Genomic DNA, 20,956 nt, shown 5'->3' with positions numbered 1-20,956 from the left:
TACCTGTCTACCTACCTACCCCTTCACCGGTCCACCTGTGTGCTCTTGGGCAGACTGGTGGCTAAAGCCTGGGAGCTGGTTGTGTGTTTGGGGAGGGGCTTTGGAGGGTAGGCTGACGGGAGGAGAGGAGTGTCTTCATGTGGATGATTAACCATCCATCCTCCTCCGGCGTGTCTGTCCAAAGTGCCTCACCAGGCTTCAGGCCGCAGTATGACCGAGCCTCCGATCTGTGGGGCTCTGGGTTAAAACTTCAGATGGATTGGAGCGTCAGCTGTGAAGTTCTTTCCCAGAGCCCCACAGATGGGAGGCTCTGTCTTATCGCATGAAGCCTGAAGCCAGGGTAGGGCACGTTGGACAGACACACCGGAGTGAGATGGATTTCCTCGGGTGTGTTTGAGGCGGATTACAGTTGAGGACCAGCAGCCATCAGGCAGGGGAAGGAAGTACGTCTGAAGATGGATCTGGCTGTTTTAAGGTTTGTGATACAGCGGGGCGGTGTGTCTGTGGTTGGATGACCCCACTTGGCGCTTTGCAGCCTGTGGGACCCCCGCTGTCAGGGGGAGACCCCAAAGTAGACTGAGGACCCCCTCTCGGAGGAGCCTTCTCTGAGGGCCGCCTGGACAGGAGCCGGGCCACAGGTGTCCTCGGGCCCCGGGGATCTACGTTGTTCCACATGCTTGGGTCACAGCTCCGCCTCGCTAATCTACACCTGGGGTCGGGTTAAACCCCCCACCCCCCCCATGTTCGTTAAACGTCCTCCGAGCCGACAGTGAAACCTCTGGGGTTGAAGGTCGAGAAGATAACTTCTGACCGCAGGCCGGCTTCAGCATCTGACCAGTGATTACCCAGAATGATCAGGGTTCACCTGGACTCTGCATAGCCGCCCCAATTACCCCCCCCCCCATACCCCTTTTAAGCACTTATTTAATGTTGTCTCTCCTGTCATTTAAAAACAGTATTTAGCATCATGTAGCATCTTATCCTAGCTATCTTTGTTGCATACTGGGAATGGGTTAACCTAGCGATTGTTAGTGCGTGGTGAACCTCCTTACAGAACAGACAGCCATATATTGTTGTTTCTCTTTCTTCTGACAAATGGACCTGGTCTGGGTCCTGGTCCTTGTCCTGGTCCTGGTCCTGTTCCTGGTCATGGTACTGGTCCGGGTCTGGGTCCTGGTCCTGGTCCTGGTCCTGGTCATGGTCCTGGTACTGGTCATGGTCATGGTCCTGGTCCTGGTCCGGGTCCGGGTTCTGGTACTGGTCCTGGTCCTAGTAGGGTCCAGGTCCTGGTCCTCGTACTGGTCCTGGTCCTGGTCCGGGTCTTGGTCCTGATGCTGATGCTGGTCCTGGCCTGGTCCGGGTCCTGGTCCGGGTCCTGGTCCTGGTCCTGGCTTGGTCCGGGTCCTGGTCCTGGTCGGTGCTTGCGTCAGAACGTTCCAACCGTCACGTGTTGTTATGGCGACAGACGAAAACAGGAAGTCCTGCAAGGATGACGACGGGGGCCGTGTGGTTTCTGCGTGCCGTGTGAACATGTGGTGTAAAGTGGTTATGATAAATGGGTAGGAGCAGACAACAGAAGAATTCCCAGAAGTCCTTTCACTGTCTCCATTTAAACTGGGACTGATTGATGTGATCTGGCACTTCCTTTGTTGCCCTCCAGAGTGTCATCATGACTGAGATTGTTTGTCGATGGTTGGTACCGCAAAGACCTCAGCTGCTCCCGTCCCCTGATTTGTCAGGGTTGAGGATTCAATTTCTTTGTGGTAGCCCAATGGATAGAGCAAAGGTTCGGTTTGAGGGATATTTCTCGGGGGTTTTAATGGATGCATTTCCAAAAGTCGGTCGGAAGAGAGAAGGAACAACTATAACTTTTATTTTGTCCAGCATTGGCTCCCATCCAGTGGCATCAGATGCAGGTCGTTAACATTAACCAGTAGAACAGGACCGAGGCGGGGGTACCAAACCTAGGTTTGTCTCCTGGATGTTCAGCGCTAGCGGCAGGAGCCAGCGAGCCACCCAAGCGAGACGGTCCTAAAGAGGATCGAGGATGCTGCTGGTTGCTAAGCGACGCCGTAACATCAACAGGCCCGCAGACAGAAGAGACTTTGAAGCTCGGCAGAGCTCTGACAGGGAACCGCCGTTTCCCAGCGTCGAGGACGAGCCCCCGCTGGGGTCGTCCCGTCTGGAGACACCCGTCCTGCTGCTGCTTTACATCAAGGGAGTGAGAGGAGAGAGGAGAGAGGAGAGACCAGAGAGGAGTCAGCTGGCCCCGGCTCCCAGGAGAGCTCATTAGGACCGTAGGGGCGTATATTGAGGCTCCGGCCGCGTCCACTTGACTTCCTGTCGAACAAGCCGAGAGTTTGATCCACACTGGAGGGGGTGACATAAGGAACACAGGAGAGGGGGGGGTACTGAACGGGGAAGGGTGGAAACGGGAGCTGAACTAACGCTGACATGTCTGCAGAAAAAGACATTTTGAGCCGTCTAGCTGCTGGCGGGAGACTGTTGGATCTTCTGTGTGTGTTGGAGGGGGGGGGGGGGGGGGGGGCGGAGTGAGGGAGGGAGGGATAGATGGATGGCTTTGGTTGATGGAATTATCCAGTGGGACGGCTAGACAGACAGACAGACAGACGGACAGGCAGACAGGCAGGCAGACAGACGGCGCAGGGACCATACCCCCGTGGTTTAAATTTAGCTTGGAGCCGCTCCTTGTGAGCGGCGTTCCCTGCCAGACGCCCCGTGTCTGTATGCGGAGGCCTGGTATTCCGGAGAGCTTCCAGACGCTCGGCCGTCAGGAAGCAGAGCGGGTGGGACATCCATCACGCGTGGCGGCGTCTTTAACAGCGTCCGCAAACTGAAGGGACGACCTGAAGTGAATCAGAGCGCGGCCTGTCACTGGAAGGCCTTTCTAGAGAGGGATGTATGAGGTTAGATGGGTCTGTTGGTCTCCGGCTCTGGAAGGCCTTCCAGAGAGTTTATATGGGGTTAGATGAGCTCTGTCCGTCTATGGACGGCTTTCTAGAGCGTATGTATGAAGTTAGATGGCTCTGTTGGTCTCTGGAAGGCTTTCTAGAGAGGATATATGAGGTTAGACTGTCGGTTGGTCTCTTGGAGGCCTTCAAGAGAGGATTTATGAGGTTGGATGGGGTCTGTGGGTCTCTGGCACGCTGCTCGGAAACACTGGGAACCCTGGAATTAGACAAGGCCCTTTTCTGTTGATCGGTGAAATTAAATCGGAGGATTTCAAGGTCTCCTCGTCCGGATTGGCGCGGCTTCAGAAGCATTTCCTGAAGCACCTCACTCCTCTCACTCTCTGCCAGCGAGGGGAACTGACCCAGGGTCAGCTCACTCCGGGGTGGATAAGACCAGTGATCTCTGTCTTTGTTTTGATGTGAAGGGAGAATGAATGTTGGATTGATCTATCATGCATAGTTTTCCTTTTTCACCTTTCCAGCAGAATCAGGAGTATTGATTATATAAATGCCATCTGGTGCACACTTTGGTTCAAGGTCTCTTGCAATACTGTGAGGGCGTACAATACTTAGATTGGACTCAAACCCCTAACCCTGGCAGGGTTAATGCCTTGCTCTACAGGTTGAGCTACACAGGGAATATAACCTGTAAACATGGCAAGGGTATTACCTTGCTAGTTTAAACTCAGAATGAATGTAAACATTACTCTGATATAAACTCGATATGAATGTAAACATTACTCTTTAAACTCAAGAGTATGAATGTAAACATTACTCTATAAACTCAAGAGTATGAATGTAAATATTGCTCTATGAGCTCAAGAGTATGAATGTCAACATTACTCTATAAACACAGAGTATGAATGTAAACCTTACTCTATGAGCTCAATAGTATGAATGTAAACCTTACTCTATGAGCTCAAGAGTATGAATGTAAACATTACTCTGATATAAACTCAGTGCACCAGGGTTTTCTCGGGGGAAGGTCTGGTGTGGTGGTCTCGAGGAGGTCTTCGTTAGGTCCTCAGATCAGGGAGTTGGGCCGGGATCCACTCCGGCTGCCGTCTGGTCCTCATCAGCCGGGAGTGAAGCTCGGGTCACGCAGTAAAACCTCCGGAACCTTCCAAGTCCTTCACGTCTCTCCTGGTGTGTGTGTGTGTGTGTGTGTGTGTGTGTGTGTGTGTGTGTGTGTGTGTGTGTGTGTGTGTGTGTGTGTGTGTGTGTGTGTGTGTGTGCGCATTCATGCACGAGTCTGTACTGGTGCATGCATAACTGTGTGTGTGTATGCATGCATGCACACGCATAGTATGTGTGGGTTTTGGTTTGTGTATGTATACGTGTGGGAGGGAGCGTGTGCGTGTGTGTTTGCGAGGGTTTGTTTGTGTATGCATACGGGTGTGTGCGCGTGCGTTTGCATGTCTTAAGTCAAAACAATCGATGGTTAGTCTTGTGAGAGACGTAATAAAAAAAGTCATTATAAAGTAAATTAAAGGATAGGGCGTAAGTGTGTGCTTATGTGTGTGCGTGCGTGCGTGAGTGCGTGTATATGTGTAAGTGTGCATATGTGCATAAGTGTTTGTGTGGGGGTGCGTGTCTGAGTGTGCACGTGTGTGTGTGTGTGTGTGCGTATGTCAGTGTGCGCGTGTGTGCGTGTGCCTTCTCGTGGAAGGACGTCCACTGCTGGGACGTGTCTCATCAGGAGCAGCACAGAGATATTTATTTGTCTATTCCAGGAATGCTGGCCCAGGATCCTTGAAGTCCGACAGGGGCCCACCTGGAGCGAGGCAGGCTAAATAAACGTCCCGGGACGGGGCTGTGGGGCCTCGGGGTCCCTGCAGTCTAAACTCTGGGGTGCTGGGGTCAGGGAGAGCACATGTCTGGGCTTTGTAGTTGATCTGTGATGGAGCTGGACCGGACTTCCAGTCTCCTGCAGGCCTGGGGTACAGCCGCTGGTGCACGGGTCCGTCCTCATGTCCTTGGGGGTCATGAGGACGGATAGTACTCAGCCTTGTGTAGCATCTTATCCTAGCTATCCCTGTTGTGTACGGGGTTTTCCTAGTGATTGTTAGTGCTTGGCACTTGGTTATATGAACGTCATTACTGTACCGGCAACTTCTCTTCCTTCTGAAAGATGTCCTTTGCTTTGGATAAAAGCGTATGCTTAACGGCCTGAGTGTAAAAGAGTGTAGCCCTCGAGACGCAGAACAGCCTGTGGGGGTGTCGGCGCGGAGCTATGATCTGATGTTGCTTTATGTCATTTTTGTATTATTAAAATGGGAAACGGTATACTTATAAAACGGTACTTTCCTACTCTATTATGTACTCATGTTCGGGTATTCCCGATGTGACGGTTCTTGGCTTAGATCGATATTGAATAGCGACTTCAGGCAGATAATGATGCATCTGTGCCTGCCATGATGCTGTTGCCACGACGCGGTTGCCATGACATCAACCGTGGTTATTATCACACAATTTTCAAACACAGCTGCGAGGGACATGAACACTATGGGAACCAATGAAACTCAACGGGCCATGAGGCCTACACCCTGGTGTAGGGTCTACACCCTGGTGTAGGGTCTACACCCTGGTGTAGACCCTACACCCTGGTGTAGACCCTACACCCTGGTGTAGACCCTACACTCTGGTGTAGACCCTACACCCTGGTGTAGACCCTACACCCTGGTGTAGACCCTACACCCTTGTGTAGACCCTACACTCTGGTGTAGACCCTACACCCTTGTGTAGACCCTACACTCTGGTGTAGACCCTACACCCTGGTGTAGACCCTACACCCTGGTGTAGACCCTACACCCTGGTGTAGACCCTACACCAGGGTGTAGACCCTACACCCTTGTGTAGACCCTACACTCTGGTGTAGACCCTACACCCTTGTGTAGACCCTACACTCTGGTGTAGACCCTACACCCTTGTGTAGACCCTACACTCTGGTGTATACCCCACACCCTGGTGTAGACCCTACACCCTGGTGTAGACCCTACACCCTTGTGTAGACCCTACACTCTGGTGTATACCCTACACCCTTGTGTAGACCCTACACTCTGGTGTAGACCCTACACCCCACACCCTGGTGTAGACCCTACACCCTACACCCTGGTGTAGACCCTACACCCTGGTGTAGACCCTACACCCCACACCCTGGTGTAGACCCTACACCCTGCTGTAGACCCTACACCCTGGTCTAGACCCTACACCCTTGTGTAGACCCTACACCCTGGTGTATACCCTACACCCCACACCCTGCAGGTCTACGTCTCTAACGCTGCGTCTCCTTCTGGTCCTCCTCAGAGCTGACCCCCCCCCGGGACCTGGTCACCGACGACGTGACCCCAACCAGCTTCTCCGCCTCCTGGACCCCCGCCCCGGGTCCGGTCCAGGAGTACCGCGTGCTCTGGAAGTCCCTGGTGTCCCAGGAGGCCGGAGAGAAGACGGTCCCCGGGGACCAGAGCCGGATCCCCCTGGAGGAGCTGACCCCCGAGACCCTGTACCAGGTGTCGGTGGTGGCGGTGTACCCCCACGGCCAGAGCCCCGCCCTCCTGGGACAGGAGACCACCGACGGTGAGTCGTCCTTTGCGGACAGACTTTTAGTTTTATCCTCTGCGGTTTCGTGCGATCACTGAACTTTCCGCTAATTAAGACCAGCGTGGATTTCCGTGGAGCCGGGAATCAGAATGCAGATTGCGGACATTTGCATAATAAAACTTGGGGAGATAGCGTTTATTCAATTTCCCGGCAATCGTAGCACCTCACAAACCTCTTTTCTGCAAACAGCAGGAAAAGCAGGCTGCCAGGACCCCAGAGGAGGCCTGAGAGGGTATAGACAGGAGACCTGTCTCACTAACAGACCTTAGTCTCTGTGATGTTCCCAAGGTGCTTCACGGCTTTAGCCAGACCCCCCTCAGAAACCTTGAAAGCCACACAAGGAGAGCATTAGGGACTCAGTACGTTATCTGGGATATTTCAAATGGCTCTTGGCCGGCCATCCATAATTACCTCCTGTCCTGAAGTAAATTAATGTAGTTCCGGAATAATCTGTGGATGAAGACCTTGGATTTATCGTCTAGAGACGTGAGACGTTTAGGGCTTAGCCTCCCCAGCAGGCTGGAACCGAACCAGAAGTTGTTTCCCAACAGGAGGACGACTGAACCAACCAATCAGGGGCCTACTTTAGATGATGACGTCAATAATGTCAGACAAGAGAATTGACACATCTGTCAGAGCTTCCTGTGTTTCTCGCTACTGGGAACGGAATGGTTCTACCGTGAGATCATGAGAGATCGCATTAGTTCGAAGAACAACACACACACCTACAAACACGCACACTGGACACTCAAATTAACAGGCAGCCGAGGCCAGTTTAATCTACCTTCTGCAAATGCAGACATTAATACGAACAAAGCTTGAGTAGCAACGGTCATTCTCTGGGTTATAAAATAGAATATAGAATATGAGTTGAAGAGATAAAATTAAAACTTATACTATATAAATGGGGGGAGTAACGTAGCAATAATAGGGGTTGGTCACTCCCAACCCCCCACTTCCTGTCTCCCCTAAACCTACTACCTATCTCCGTTAACCCCTACATCCTGTCTCCCCTCAACCCCTACTTCCTGTCTTCGCATCACCCACTTCCTGTCTCCGCTAAGCCCTACATCCTGTCTCCCCTCAACCCCTACCTCATGTCTCCCCATCACCCACATCCTGTCTCCGCCAACCCCTACATCCTGTCTCCCCTCAACCCCTACCTCCTGTCTCCCAATCACCCACTTCCTGTCTCCCCATCACCCACTTCCTGTCTCCGCTAAGCCCTACATCCTGTAACCCCTCAACCCCTACCTCGTGTCTCCCCATCACCCACTTCCTGTCTCCGCTAACCCCTTACTTCCTGTCTCCGCTAACCCCTACTTCCTGTCTCCCCATCACCCACTTCCTGTCTCCCCATCACCCACTTCCTGTCTCCCAATCACCCACTTCCTGTCTCCGCTAACCCCTACATCCTGTCCACTGCAGCCTCGGCGGCGGGCAAGGCGCTGGTGGTGACGGAGGAGACAGAGAGCACCATGCGCGTGACGTGGACCCCCGCTCCGGGGAAGGTGTCCCACTACCGGCTGAGGCACGTCTCCCAGGGGCCGGGGGGCCGCGAGGTGGCCCTGAAGATCCCGGGGTCGCTGAGCTCCACGGTGATGAAGAGGCTCCAGCCCATGACCACCTACGACATCAAGGTCCACCCCATGTACCGCCACGGGGAAGGAAAAGCAAGGCAAGGAGTAGGAACAACACGTACGTTGGTCCCGTTGTCCTCCGAGGGAGGCGCCTGCAGCACACATTTACACCCTGCTGGCCGCTACACCACACTACACATATATAATAATATATACCCTGGTATCATGTCCTTATAAGACTCAATGCATACCTGGTATCATGTCTTTATAAGACTCAATACATACCTGGTATCATGTCTTTATAAGACTCAATACATACCTGGTATCATGTCCTTATAAGACTCAATACATACCTGGTATCATGTCCTTATGAGACTCAATACATACCTGGTATCATGTCCTTATGAGACTCAATACTTACCTGGTATCATGTCCTTATGAGACTCAATACATACCTGGTATCATGTCTTTATAAGACTCCACACATACCTGGTATCATGTCCTTATGAGACTCAATACATACCTGGTATCATGTCCTTATGAGACTCAATACTTACCTGGTATCATGTCTTTATAAGACTCAATACTTACCTGGTATCATGTCCTTATGAGACTCAATACTTACCTGGTATCATGTCTTTATAAGACTCAGTACATACCTGGTATCATGTCCTTATGAGACTCAATACTTACCTGGTATCATGTCCTGATAAGACGACTGTAAGCACCCGCAGCACACTCTCACCCTGCTGGCAGCTACACCACACTACATATATGATAACACATACCCTAGTATCACGTCCTTATAATCAACACATACCCTGGTATCATGTCCTCATAAGACTCAATAAATACCCAGATATCATGTCTTCATACTACTCAATACATACCCTGATATCATGTCCTTATAAGACTCAACATGTACCCTTGTATCGTGTCCTTATCAGACGAGTGAGAAGACTGAGGCCAAACTAATCAGTGACTGCCCAGAATGTTGAAAGTGCTGCGAGTTTGTAGAACAATAAGTAAAAGTGCTGTTTTCAGAACCACAAGAAGCCTCATTCACATCACAGTGAACATTAGGGGGTTATTCTGTCCTGGGAGGTGGATGTGGCGTCCATCTTGGCTCAGGCAATGTGTAGTGTTCGAATCGAATTGAAAGGAAGAGAATGGCGCGTTTTCAATCGTTTCTCTCGGTCGACGTCCCCAAAGACAGACCCCGACACTCTGTCACGCATATCTCCATTTGCACGCTCCTCACTGAACACACAGCGAGTCGCTGCTCTTCACGAGGCTCTTGATGAAGTCCTCCGGGGTCACGGAGTCAAATGACGGACTCTAAATCCTGGCGTGAGCGTCGAGAAAAGCGAAACGGTCGAAACCCTGCGCCAGACTGCAGCTGTGCCGATTCTTTCCGACCTTTGAAGATTCCTTACTCCCCCCTCTCCCGCTGTCTCCCCCCCGCAGTCTCCCCCTACAAGGCCCCCAGGAACCTGCAGACCTCGGAGCCGACCAAGACCAGCTTCAGGGTCTCCTGGGACCACGCCCCCGGGGACGTCAAGGGCTACAAGGTGACCTTCCACCCCATCGGCGACCAGGTGGACCTGGGCGTGATGCTGGTCGGTCCCCATGACAACACCATCGTGCTGGAGGAGCTGAGGTGAGCTCCTGGTCCATGATGGCCGCTTCTTCTTCCTGGTGTGCGACAGAGGGATGTAGACCTCTGGGGGTCCTGGGGTCCATGCAGTCCATTGACCGTGTTCCAGATACAATATAACGGACCACACACCTCCACACTCTCTTAAGGGGGGGCCGTTTCCTCTCCATGAACCCCTCCCCAGCCGGGCCTAACGCTCCCCCGTCTGTCCGTCCTGCAGGGCCGGGACGGAGTACTCTGTGGCTGTCTCGGGGGTCTTCGATAATGGAGTGAGTCTGCCTCTCGCAGGAGAGGAGAAGACCACCCTGGTGGAAGACTCCGAGACACCTTCCCTCCCCCCGGCTATCTCTGGTAAGGTCTCCATGAAACATCTGGTACTAAACACCATGAACATCTGGTCCTAAACACCATGAATCATCTGGTCCTAAACACCATGAAACATCTGGTCCTAAACACCATGAAACATCTGGTCCTAAACACCATGAAACATCTGGTCCTAAACACCATGAAACATCTGGTCCTAAACACCATGAAACATCTGGTCCTGACCAAGAGAGACCATCACAACATCTGGTAGAAACCTATGGACACCATCATAACATCTGGTAGAGACCTATAGACACCATCATAACATCTGGTAGAGACCTATAGACACCATCATAACATCTGGTAGAGACCTATAGACACCATCATAACATCTGGTAGAGACCTAGACACCATCATAACATCTGGTAGAGACCCATAGACACCATCTTAACATCTGGTAGAGACCTATGGACACCATCACAACATCTGGTATAGAGCTTTAAACACCATCATAACATCTGGTCCTAAACACCATCATAACATCTTTTCTTAAACACCATGAAACATCTGACCTATATAAAATCATCATAACATCTGGACCTTTAAACACCATCGTAACATCTGGACCTTTAAACACCATCATAACATCTGGACCTTTAAACACCATCATAACATCTGGTCCTGACCTATAAACACCATCATAACATCTGACCTATAAACACCAGCATAACATCTAACCCTGACCTATAAACTCCATCATAACATCTCTTATGGCGCGTTTCCACTGCAGGGTGCGGAACGGATCGGATCGCAAAGGTGCGGGTCGGGTCGCGTTTCCACCGCCAAAAGTGGGCGTGACCCGGACTTTGCCGTACCCGTTCCGGCCCCATTCTCGGGACTCCTCCGTTGGGGTACCGCAAACGAGACGAGACGCCTGAAAGGGTCCCGTGAAATTCTAGCTACACCCCCCCTCCGTTGATTGGTCGACAGAATCGTCACTTCCGGGTGACGCGGGGATAAAAACAAACAAACAGTAGCCTCGAGGTATTATTCTTTACAATGAACGCTTGCTTGGGCGAACAAGGAGGTGGAGACGTTCGTCTGCATTCTTGGGGAGGAAGACGTTTTTTACAATGTTTACGTAGCTGCCGCGGCGATCGACATCCGGCCTACCACCAAGGGTACTGTCGGCAGTGGAAACACGACCTCGGAACTGAGCTGGGCTATACCGCCCCCTCCCTACCGCACCTTTGCGATCCGATCCGTTCCGCACCCTGCAGTGGAAATGCGGCATTATAGACCTTTATACACCACAATAACCATAGTTTCTTAAAATCATCATAATAACCAAGGTGTGTTATAAACACCATAACATGTTTATTACTTTCAGTAATGTCTTGAAGATCATAACAGCCATATAAAGCCTAAATTCATGATGTTTCATGAACTTCATCAAGCTCTTCAATACCAGCTCATACGGTAGCTCTGGTCTTTGGCCACTTAAAGAACCCGTCGTTCAGACTAAAGGCTGGGCTCCACCCACTCCACTGAGCCTAACAAACCGCCTTAGCTAAATATTGACTTTAAAGTTCCTCATCTCGCATGAGGGGCTTAAGATAGTGTTAAGATTCACAACCACCACCAATCAAATATGGTGACGCAAACATGAGCCGAAACGGCGATAACATAAATTCACCTCATTCTGCAGAAATGTAAATATGTTTTTCCAGGGCGAGATAGGGCTGGTGTGATCTCTCTGGAAGCGAACCGGAGTGAATGTGTTGTTGATAGCAGGGGATCGTGTGATTCATTAGTTCTACAGGCCGCCGCTGACTGACATAATAACAACGCATGCTCACATGCCAAAATGCTAAAATATTAGCTGTCAGAAGGGATTAAATCTTCTTTCCCGTCGAGATTATACATGCAGTTCCCACACACACTTTAGTGATTAGCACAAATTGCTTTTAGCTGCTTGGCGCTGGGTACTGATATCGTATCTGGAACAACTGAACTGATCTTTTGGTATTTAGCAGACGCACAAGATGTGGATCTTATAAACTCAATCAGGCCCCCGTTCCCATTCCCCGTGTGAGATGCCTCTCACTGAGCTGTGTTTGACTGTACCCTAAAAGGTACCCTCTTTGATATTATTGGGGTCACCTCTGAATCCCAAACGCTGTCTTCAGTCAACACAGAGCAGCGTTTCCGAGGTGACCTTTGATCGTAGGTCCTCTTGAGTAGTGAGCCCCCAACACTGATGGGGGAACCTGACACGTGAAGACACCCCAGGGAACGAGTGTGTGTATGTGTGTGCCTACCCATAAACACACGCATGTGCACACATACACACTCGCACGCACACACACACACATGCACAGATACAGATAAATATATACGCTGTCACATACACATTGAACTACATATACATAGTGCTGCCTACATATATTTACACACACATACAGCACACATGTAACCACACACACACACACACACACACACACACACACACACACACACACACACACACACACACACCACACACACAAAGCCACACAGTATCGCTGTCCCCAGTGCTGCCGGCTGGGGCTCGTTTCTGAGCAGATGATCTCAACCAAAACGCAACCCAACCCCTTCCCCGTTTGACAAATGATTTATACTTTTTAAATCGGCTATGCTAACAAGATTCCTCTCCTGTGTGCTCAATTATTTATACTTTTTGTATGGGCTACGCTAACAAGATTCCTCCCCTTCATGATGAATGGTTGTCCTACCCAGCCCCCCCCCCCCCCCCCCCCCCGCGGTCCTCTTGGGCCCCGGCGTGGTGAGATGGTGGAACGTCAGGACCACAGCAGCAGCCCACCGTCTCTCCCCGCGCATTCCGCCGGCGATCCTTCCCGCCGCTGTTTACGCTCCCCTAAATAAACACATGACGGCCATGACATCAGATCCACATCCACAAACACAACGCAAACACAACGCAGAGCCAGCCGCCTCCCCTCTCCGTCCCCACGCCCCCGTCTCCTCCCTGGGAACGCCGCGGCCCCGTCGCCGCTCCGCCCCCCCAGGGGAGCTGGAGATGCACGCCACCGCCAGATGGCTGCAGGGCGACTCCATCCGCAAGGCCCTTGCTCTTAACACCAATGCGGGGCGAGCGCGCGTTAGCAGCGGGCGAGGTGGAATCGTAAGGTGGAGACCAGCCTGCCCAGATACGCTGCGTCCCACGGAGTGGACAGAACTCTGTTCCTGAGTTGTAGGGATTATTAACCTCTCAGTGAGGGGCTCAAGCTCACACACTGAGGCTCTGATGGAATCATGAACCAAAACACACTTGAGAAACTCCGCTTTTTATCGACGCCGCCCCTGAATACAAAAGAGACTAAGGAGACCCCTGCAAGTTAAACTTAATCAACTGAAATCGACGCCTGCTGTGTCGTCGTTGTTGTTGTTTGTTGGTGGACGCTGCGGTCGGAGGGAGATGAGCACATTGTTTACTCGCGGCGGGGAGCGCGCCCCCCCCCCCCCCCCCCCCCCAAACATACCGGTCCGCCTGTAACCCACCGGCACCCTGCTGCTACTCGCTGCAGGGCCGCTCTGTAACTTTATTAGTATCTACAAACAAGAGACGCAAACACACAAACACACGCGGTGCCCGGGGGCTCCTTGGGGGCGTGGGCGGGCGGGCGGGTCTCCTGTCTCTCCTAACCTGTTTCCACTTTGCAGACGTCCGAAGCTCTGGTTGCTCAGTGTCTCCGCCCAAGCGGACGGACGCGCGTGTCCTCAGACACACGGACCAGCGGCCCCGGGGCCACAGAGCCTTAACCCTCCACAGAGTCCGGAGGAACGCGAGCAGAACCTCCTCCCTGGGGGGGCTCTGGGTGGAGCTCGGCCCCGGACCCGACCACAGAAGGAACCGGACGCTGGAGACACGCCCTGTCACCTGACGGCGGAGACGCAGACGTTGTTGTTTTATACGTGCGAATGATCATGTGTGTTATCTAAAGTTGTACAAAGTTGTCGTTGTAATGTACTGAATGTGTGTGTAACTACTCTGACTCACCCTGGCGTCCTGGCTCGTTGTGTTCCTTTAAACCCGTGTGTGCGTGTCGTTTTTTCACTTCCTACACTTCACAACACAACACAACACCCCCCCGACTCCCCCCCTCCCCCCCCCTCACCCCCTCCTCACCCCCTCCCCTCGCTCCCCCGCGGCCGGACCGTACCACCGGGGGGCGGGCGGGGGGGTGACGGCTCTGTGTCCCTGCGCGTGCAGAGGCGGTGTGTAAGACCACGGCCAGGGCGGACATCATCCTGCTGGTGGACGGGTCCTGGAGCATCGGCCGGCTCAACTTCAAGACCATCCGCTCCTTCATCAGCCGCATGGTGGGCGTGTTCGACATCGGGCCCGAGAGGGTCCAGATCGGTACGGTTACCACGGCGACACGGCGGATGCTGCACACTCCTGCCGCTGTTGGCACTGCAGTGCTAGACCTAATGCACTACTGCTACTGCTGCTGCTACTACTGCTGCTGCTGTTACCACACATACTACCACTGCATCTACTACTAGGACTGATAGTACTGCTACTATTAGCATGACCAGTGGAACTGCTGCTATGCCTGCGTCAACAACTACCATCACCAGCACCATGCAGCACATTCGATTATTCTTATTTTTCCCATAATGCATTTTGTACAGTGTCGCGCTTTGGGCTCATTAGCTGTGGCCTGCTAACTAGCGCTGGTGCTCTCCCCGTAGGTGTGGCTCAGTACAGTGGAGACCCCAAGACGATGTGGCACCTCAACGAGCACCCCACCCGCGACGGCCTCATGAAGGCCGTGGCCAACCTGCCCTACAAGGGAGGGAACACTATGACCGGTGAGTCCAGGTCCAAGGTCTAGTCTAGGGTCCATTAGAGTCTAGTCTCTAATCTAGGGTCCAGTAAAGTGTCTAGTCTGGAGTCTAGGGTCCAGTACAGTCTAGTCTGGAGTCTAGGGTCCAGTACAGTCTAGTCTAGGGTCCAGTACAGTCTAGTCTGGAGTCTAGGGTCCAGTAGAGTCTAGTCTCTAGTCTGGGGGCCAGTACAGTCTAGTCTCTTGTCAAGGGTCCAGTAGAGTCTAGTCTAGACTAGGGTCTAGTCTAGACTCTAGTCTATGGTCCAGTAGAGGCTAGGGTATAGTCTCTTGTCAAGGGTCTAGTAGAGTCGAGGGTCTAGTCTAGACTCTAGTCTATGGTCCAGTAGAGTCTAGGGTATAGTCTCTTGTCTAGGGTCCAATAGAGTCTAGGGTATAGCCTAGTCTGGATACCTCCTGACTGCGAGCCCTCCGGTCGTGTGTTCACAGGCATGGCGCTGAACTTCATCCTGAAGAACAACTTCCAGGTCAACAATGGGATGCGTCCGGAGGCGCGCAAGATCGGCGTGCTCATCACGGACGGAAAGTCCCAGGACGAGATCATCTTCAGCTCCAAGGAGCTCCGCGACCAGGGCATCGAGCTCTACGCCGTCGGTCGGTGGCCGCCTTCCGCCGCTCCTCAGGGAGAAAGCATTCGTCGCGGTCGTGTTTGGATTTGATAGTAACCACGGCGACAACCTCTCCCTCCCTCAGGCGTGAAGAACGCGGACGTGAACGAGCTGCGGTCCATCGCCTCCGAGCCGGAGGTCATCCACATGTACAACGTCAAGGACTTCTCCTTCCTGCTGGACATCGTGGACGACCTGTCGAACAACATCTGCAACAGCGTCAAGGGTCCAGGTGAGGGCGGAAACCACCTCCTGGTAGCTGGGACGGTAACGATGGGTTGGGTCGGTATCGGCGATATCTACCCCCAACTGTTGGATATCATATGAACCTGTTTTTATTTCTTTATCAGTTCAGTGAAGGGCAGGGTGGTGTAGGGGCTAAGAACACCTTTACGGTCTAATGTAATGGGTTTCTATCTCCATTTTCTGCAGCCTAACCTGTGGGCATCTTTGAGAAAGATGACCCCTATCGCCTACCTGCTCCTTAAGGACCTTTAACTGAATTAAATGTAAATTGCGTTGGATAAAAGCGTCTGCTAAAATACGAAACACTATGCTCATAATTTCCATTGAGAGCGATCAGATGTTTATCGGTCAGATGTTTTATCGGTCCATTTTAGTGGGAAATGTTTACCGGTTCGCTCCTCCTTGTGTTATCACACGCTAGGGGAAGAAGCTTTGCCTCTTACTGGTCCCAGTTTAAATGCTAAACATAATCAATTAAAACAACTGCAATCATCCCCTGACTCCTTAATCCTGTGTTTCTTTAATGCACCCTGTTTCTGGGAGAACTAGGTGGTCGTGTGTGTTAGCACTTGGGGAAAAACGGATCGCAAATATTTAGTTCTGTTCTTGTTGGCGTTTAATTCTTCTACTTCTTTCTCAAGATAAATCAGTTGTTGTTTTGAAATAGCAGGGAGACTTTCCAGTGATCTCCCTGCAGAGAGAAGTCTACGTCACCCTCGTTCTGTTTACCCAGGGCTGCTGCTTCTCAAAGTGTAAGCTCACTCACAGCTGAGGCTGCTGCTGTTAGGACTGCTGCTCTCAGAAGAAAGAAGTCTAGAGAGAGAAGGCGAACTAGATGGTAGAATCACTCCTCTTTTCATCTCCTTCGAGAATCGAGGGAGGCGAACTAGATGGTCGAATTACTTTCCTTCTCATCTCCTTTCAGTGGCAGAAACAGGGCTGAGCTATTTTCGTGGGTCCCCACAAACCATGGACCAGTCACGCTGTGCCATGTCCTCAGAACCCCAGAGAGGAAAGGAGAGCATTTAGAGTTTGAGTTCCAAATGCTGCTGCCTCTTCAGAGACAGCATGAGATCGCTCCCAGCTGAGAGTACTGCTGCTTTCCACCGCTGGTTGAGAAAGAACGTAATGTGACAGTGTTTAAAAGAATGAACAACGAGAGGGAGAAGGTGAGAGAATTGGTGGCAGTTCAGACTATGAGCTCACGCGCAGCTGAGACCTCTGGCTGATGGCTCAGAACACGCACGACTCTCTCTAACTCAGAGGCTTGGAGAGTGGTTCCAACACCGGAAGAACTGAAGGTCAACTTACCCGCCGGCAAGAGACAAAAGGCAACAAAATATATTTATTGCCTTGCTCAAATGCACGTTGGCAGGTGATGGTTTCCAACCGATGTTTATCACAGTTGTCGGGAAGATTTGAGGCTAGGAGATAGATGGCCCGTCTGGAGATGGACTTAGCTTCTGTGGAAGATGAAGTGTTGTGGATTTCAGAGAGCGTTCTGTATTTAGTATCGTCTATCTCCAGATCCAACTGGGTTTGAGGACGGGATGAAACGTTGGAAGGATATTAGGATCTTTCCAGATTAGCTTGTCTGAAGGCGCTAGTCTGCCGTGTGCTAGCCTGCTACATTGCTGACATTGCTACATGAACGTAACGGTTGACCTGTTATGCCTGCAGCCCCACAGCACGCTAGCATCAACACTAACATTGTTTCAGCTGCGGAGGAAGTTCTTGTGATTAGATTCAGACATAAATTAGCTGATTAGGTGATTGCTTCCTTTGATATGCTCCGTTGAATATGACCAGGGAGTAGCAAGATGAAAGGTTTACGTGGCCTTCACGTCGTCCTCCAGATCTGCCGTCATTTGTTTATTTTGGAATAAATCGATGAACTAATTAATTTATACATTTAATTTGTTTAAAGTCATAACATCGTTGAGGTTCATGAAACAACGGCGTGTACCGAGAAGTCCATCATCTTCACAACCAGAAGGTTCTTCTCATAAAGCTCGTGAACGCGGGGGAACCAGAGGGCAGGGGAACCCCAGCCGAAGAACGTCCACGTCTTCAGGACGAAGCGTTGAGTGGAGCCGGCGTGAGAGTTCAAAGCCCAGCCGGCGCGTGGGGACGTCACGCTGCGATTCGCCCTGACGTCTCCTGATTAATGAAGGAAACCTCTGAAGGATTCGGCCGACGTTAGAACCTGATGGGAAGAGTTTGTGTTGGAGGACGTCTGAAAGTCACATCCCAGAGGAAGTAAAGCGAGTTATGTTGACGGCCAGGCGGCCAAGTGCAGGATTTGAGTGATGGTTTCTTTCCGAGCATTATTCCATACTGTGGCCTTCTAGTCTTCTGAAGACCCTGAAGACCCTGTCCAGGTCTTCTGTGAAGGAGGAACCTAGTCCACACATCCTGTTTTTAAGGGCTTTGGTGCGTTTATCCGACCGAACTAGGCAGACAGACAGGAAGTGTGTTTGAACTTGCTGGTGGGAATCAATCTCGCCGCATCTACAAGGTGTATCACCTACATGACCATGGCCTGACCATATCTTCTGCGTGTGGACCTACTCTGACCATATCTTCTCCGTGAGGTCCTATTCTGACCATATCTACTGTGTGAGGACCTACTCTGACCATATCTTCTGTGTGAGGACCTACTCCTACTCATATCTTCTGACTTAAGACCTATCCTGACCATGTCTTGTACCTGTAGACCTTCTAGACCTCCTCAGACCTAGGTCAGACCTAGGTCTGAAGAGTTTGTGGTCTGGGTGTGCAGGCCAGTGAAGCCTGGAAGTGGCCTCATGTTGGACCCTCTGTCTTCTCGTAGCGGTGGACCTGGGCCCGCCCAGCGACCTGGTGACCTCCGAGGCCACCCACTACTCGTTCCGGGCCAGCTGGACCGCACCCGAGGGCGAGGTGGACGCATACCGCGTGTTGTACCAGCCCACCGCTGGGGGTCCCTCTCTGGAGGTGAGCACACACTTACTCTCTCTGTCTCTCTCTCTCTCTCTCTCTCTCTCTCTCGCGCTGTCTCTCTCTCTCTCTCTGTCTCTGTCTCTGTCTCGCTGTCTCTCTCGCTGTCTCTCTCGCTGTCTCTCGCTCTCCACCTCCTGACCTGGTCACTATGAGTCTCAGATCACCTCCTGATTCAGTAGGAATGAGTCCCAGAGAGAGAGAGAGGGGGGGGGGAGGAGGGAGGAGGGAGGGAGGAGGGAGAGGGGGAGAGGGAGGAAGAGGGAGGAAGAGGGAGATGCATATTTTGTATTTAACGTTTTATATCTTTATTTTCCCCCTGCTTTGACAATGTTAACGTTTGTTTCTCATGGCAATAAAGCTTTTTTTAATTGAATTGAATTGAATTGAGGGAGAGAGAGAGAGAGAGAGAGGTATAGAGGCAGAGATAGAGAGAGAGAGAGAGAGAGTGCTAGAGGAAGTGACCCTTGTGATTGGCTGTGGCGCTGGGGTCTGGATGCTGGTCCACCTCGTGTTAGTCACGTCCGCTGGCTCGGCTCGGCCCGCGGCCCGCGGCCCGAGCCGCTCAGGGGGACGTGCAGGATTGTGGTTCTGGTCCACTTTGAAACGGAGAGGAGCACAGGCCAAGACAGGGGGTTTCCATTAGGGGGAGGGGCGTGCTGTACTGTTGATGTCTCTCTCTCTCTCTCTCTCTCTCTCTCTCTCGCCTGCTTCCATTTTATTTTGTTCTGCACTGTGCCGAATGAGTGAATATTAGTGAATATTAACTCAGAGAACGTTTGGAGACGTGTTCTGATAGTTGAGCCATCCATGCTTCATCTCTGCCACGTTTCAGATTCACCTCAAGAACTCACACTCCCTGAACCTTTCAGCAAAGTACTTCTGAAACTGATTAGGTGGAAACACCATTCCATCGATAAATAGCTCAGTTGGTGATGAGCTATCTTTACGTCGCAGAGAGAGAGAGAGAGAGAGAGAGAGGGAGAGAGGGAAATAGAGATAGAGAGACAGAGAGCGAATACATCAACAGAACGGCACACATGAGGACCTAATGGAACCCCCTGTCTCTCTTTTTCTCTCTCTTTTACGCTAACCGCCGACGCTAATGCTAACGCTAATGCTATCGGTGTGCGGCCTCCCCAGGTGACGGTGGACCAGACCTCCACCGTGCTGGTCGGGCTGACCCCGCTGACGGAGTACAGCGTGAGCGTGTACGCCGTGCGCAGCGAGGTCAACAGCGAGCCGCTGACGGGAACCGAGACCACCCGTAAGTCTGTTCCTCCTCCTCCTCCTCCTACTCCTCTTCCTCCTCCCTCTCCTCCTCTTCCTCCTCCCTCTCCTCCTCCTCCTCCTCCTGCTCCTCCTCTTCCTCCTCCCTCTCCTCCTCCTGCTCCTACTCCTCTTCCTCCTCCCTCTCCTCCTCCTCCTCCTCCTCCCCCCCTCTCCTCCTCCTCCTCCTCCTCCCCCCCCCCCCCCCCCCTCCTCCTGCTCCTCCTCCTCCTCCTCAGCCCTGGAGGGTGAATGTGTCAGATTGTTTCTCATGCCTCATAAGGTGGACTCTGTTCCCCAGAGTAAAGTGCAGGTCTCAATCCGGCCTGTCATTAGCCGTCCCACTCAGCTGGTAATGGGGTGATCCTTTAGTGATGATGTCTCCTCTCGTCCACATGAGGGATGCCTCCCAGTCAGAGCTCCCGTTGCATCAGAGAGCATTCCTGGCATGCTCCTGTCTCCGGGGGATCAGAGATCAAGACCGGTCAATATGTCTCCTCTTCCTCCATGGGGAGGGAAGGAGCTGGCCGAGGCCGTGCTGGCCGAGGGCTCTGGCTGGGGGGACTAGCGATGTGGTTTGAGATGCGATGACGTAGCTCCCCCCCACCGCACGGTCCCATGACACGGACCTTCTGTCGTGTTTACGCTGCGATGGAACCCAGGATTCAGCGTCGGGTTATTATTTTTATCGGACACGGGGCCTTCCCACGATCACACTCTGGAGTGGGATGGAAATTTCAGCAGACGAGTTTACAGATTAGATCTTAAGAGGTTATGAATTCATGTGTGACTGGACGTTTTTTTGCGTCTGTCTTAAATAAACGAT

General features: G+C 52.1%; 1 protein-coding gene across 1 annotated transcript in view; it reads left to right on the top strand.

The window, feature by feature from the left end:
• The window catches only part of col12a1b (collagen, type XII, alpha 1b), a 103,500-nt gene that overhangs the window by 18,392 nt on the left and 64,152 nt on the right, over positions 1-20,956 (top strand). The window contains 10 exon segments of the mRNA XM_060042375.1: positions 6,279-6,548; positions 8,001-8,270; positions 9,620-9,812; positions 10,030-10,160; positions 14,389-14,538; positions 14,874-14,993; positions 15,458-15,622; positions 15,722-15,868; positions 18,716-18,858; positions 20,005-20,128. Coding sequence (XP_059898358.1) covers positions 6,279-6,548; positions 8,001-8,270; positions 9,620-9,812; positions 10,030-10,160; positions 14,389-14,538; positions 14,874-14,993; positions 15,458-15,622; positions 15,722-15,868; positions 18,716-18,858; positions 20,005-20,128 — 1,713 coding nt within the window.

The sequence above is a fragment of the Gadus macrocephalus genome, chromosome 21 (genome assembly GCF_031168955.1).
Source record: "Gadus macrocephalus chromosome 21, ASM3116895v1".
Lineage (NCBI taxonomy): Eukaryota > Metazoa > Chordata > Actinopteri > Gadiformes > Gadidae > Gadus > Gadus macrocephalus.
This window is presented reverse-complemented; position numbering and strand designations above follow the sequence as displayed.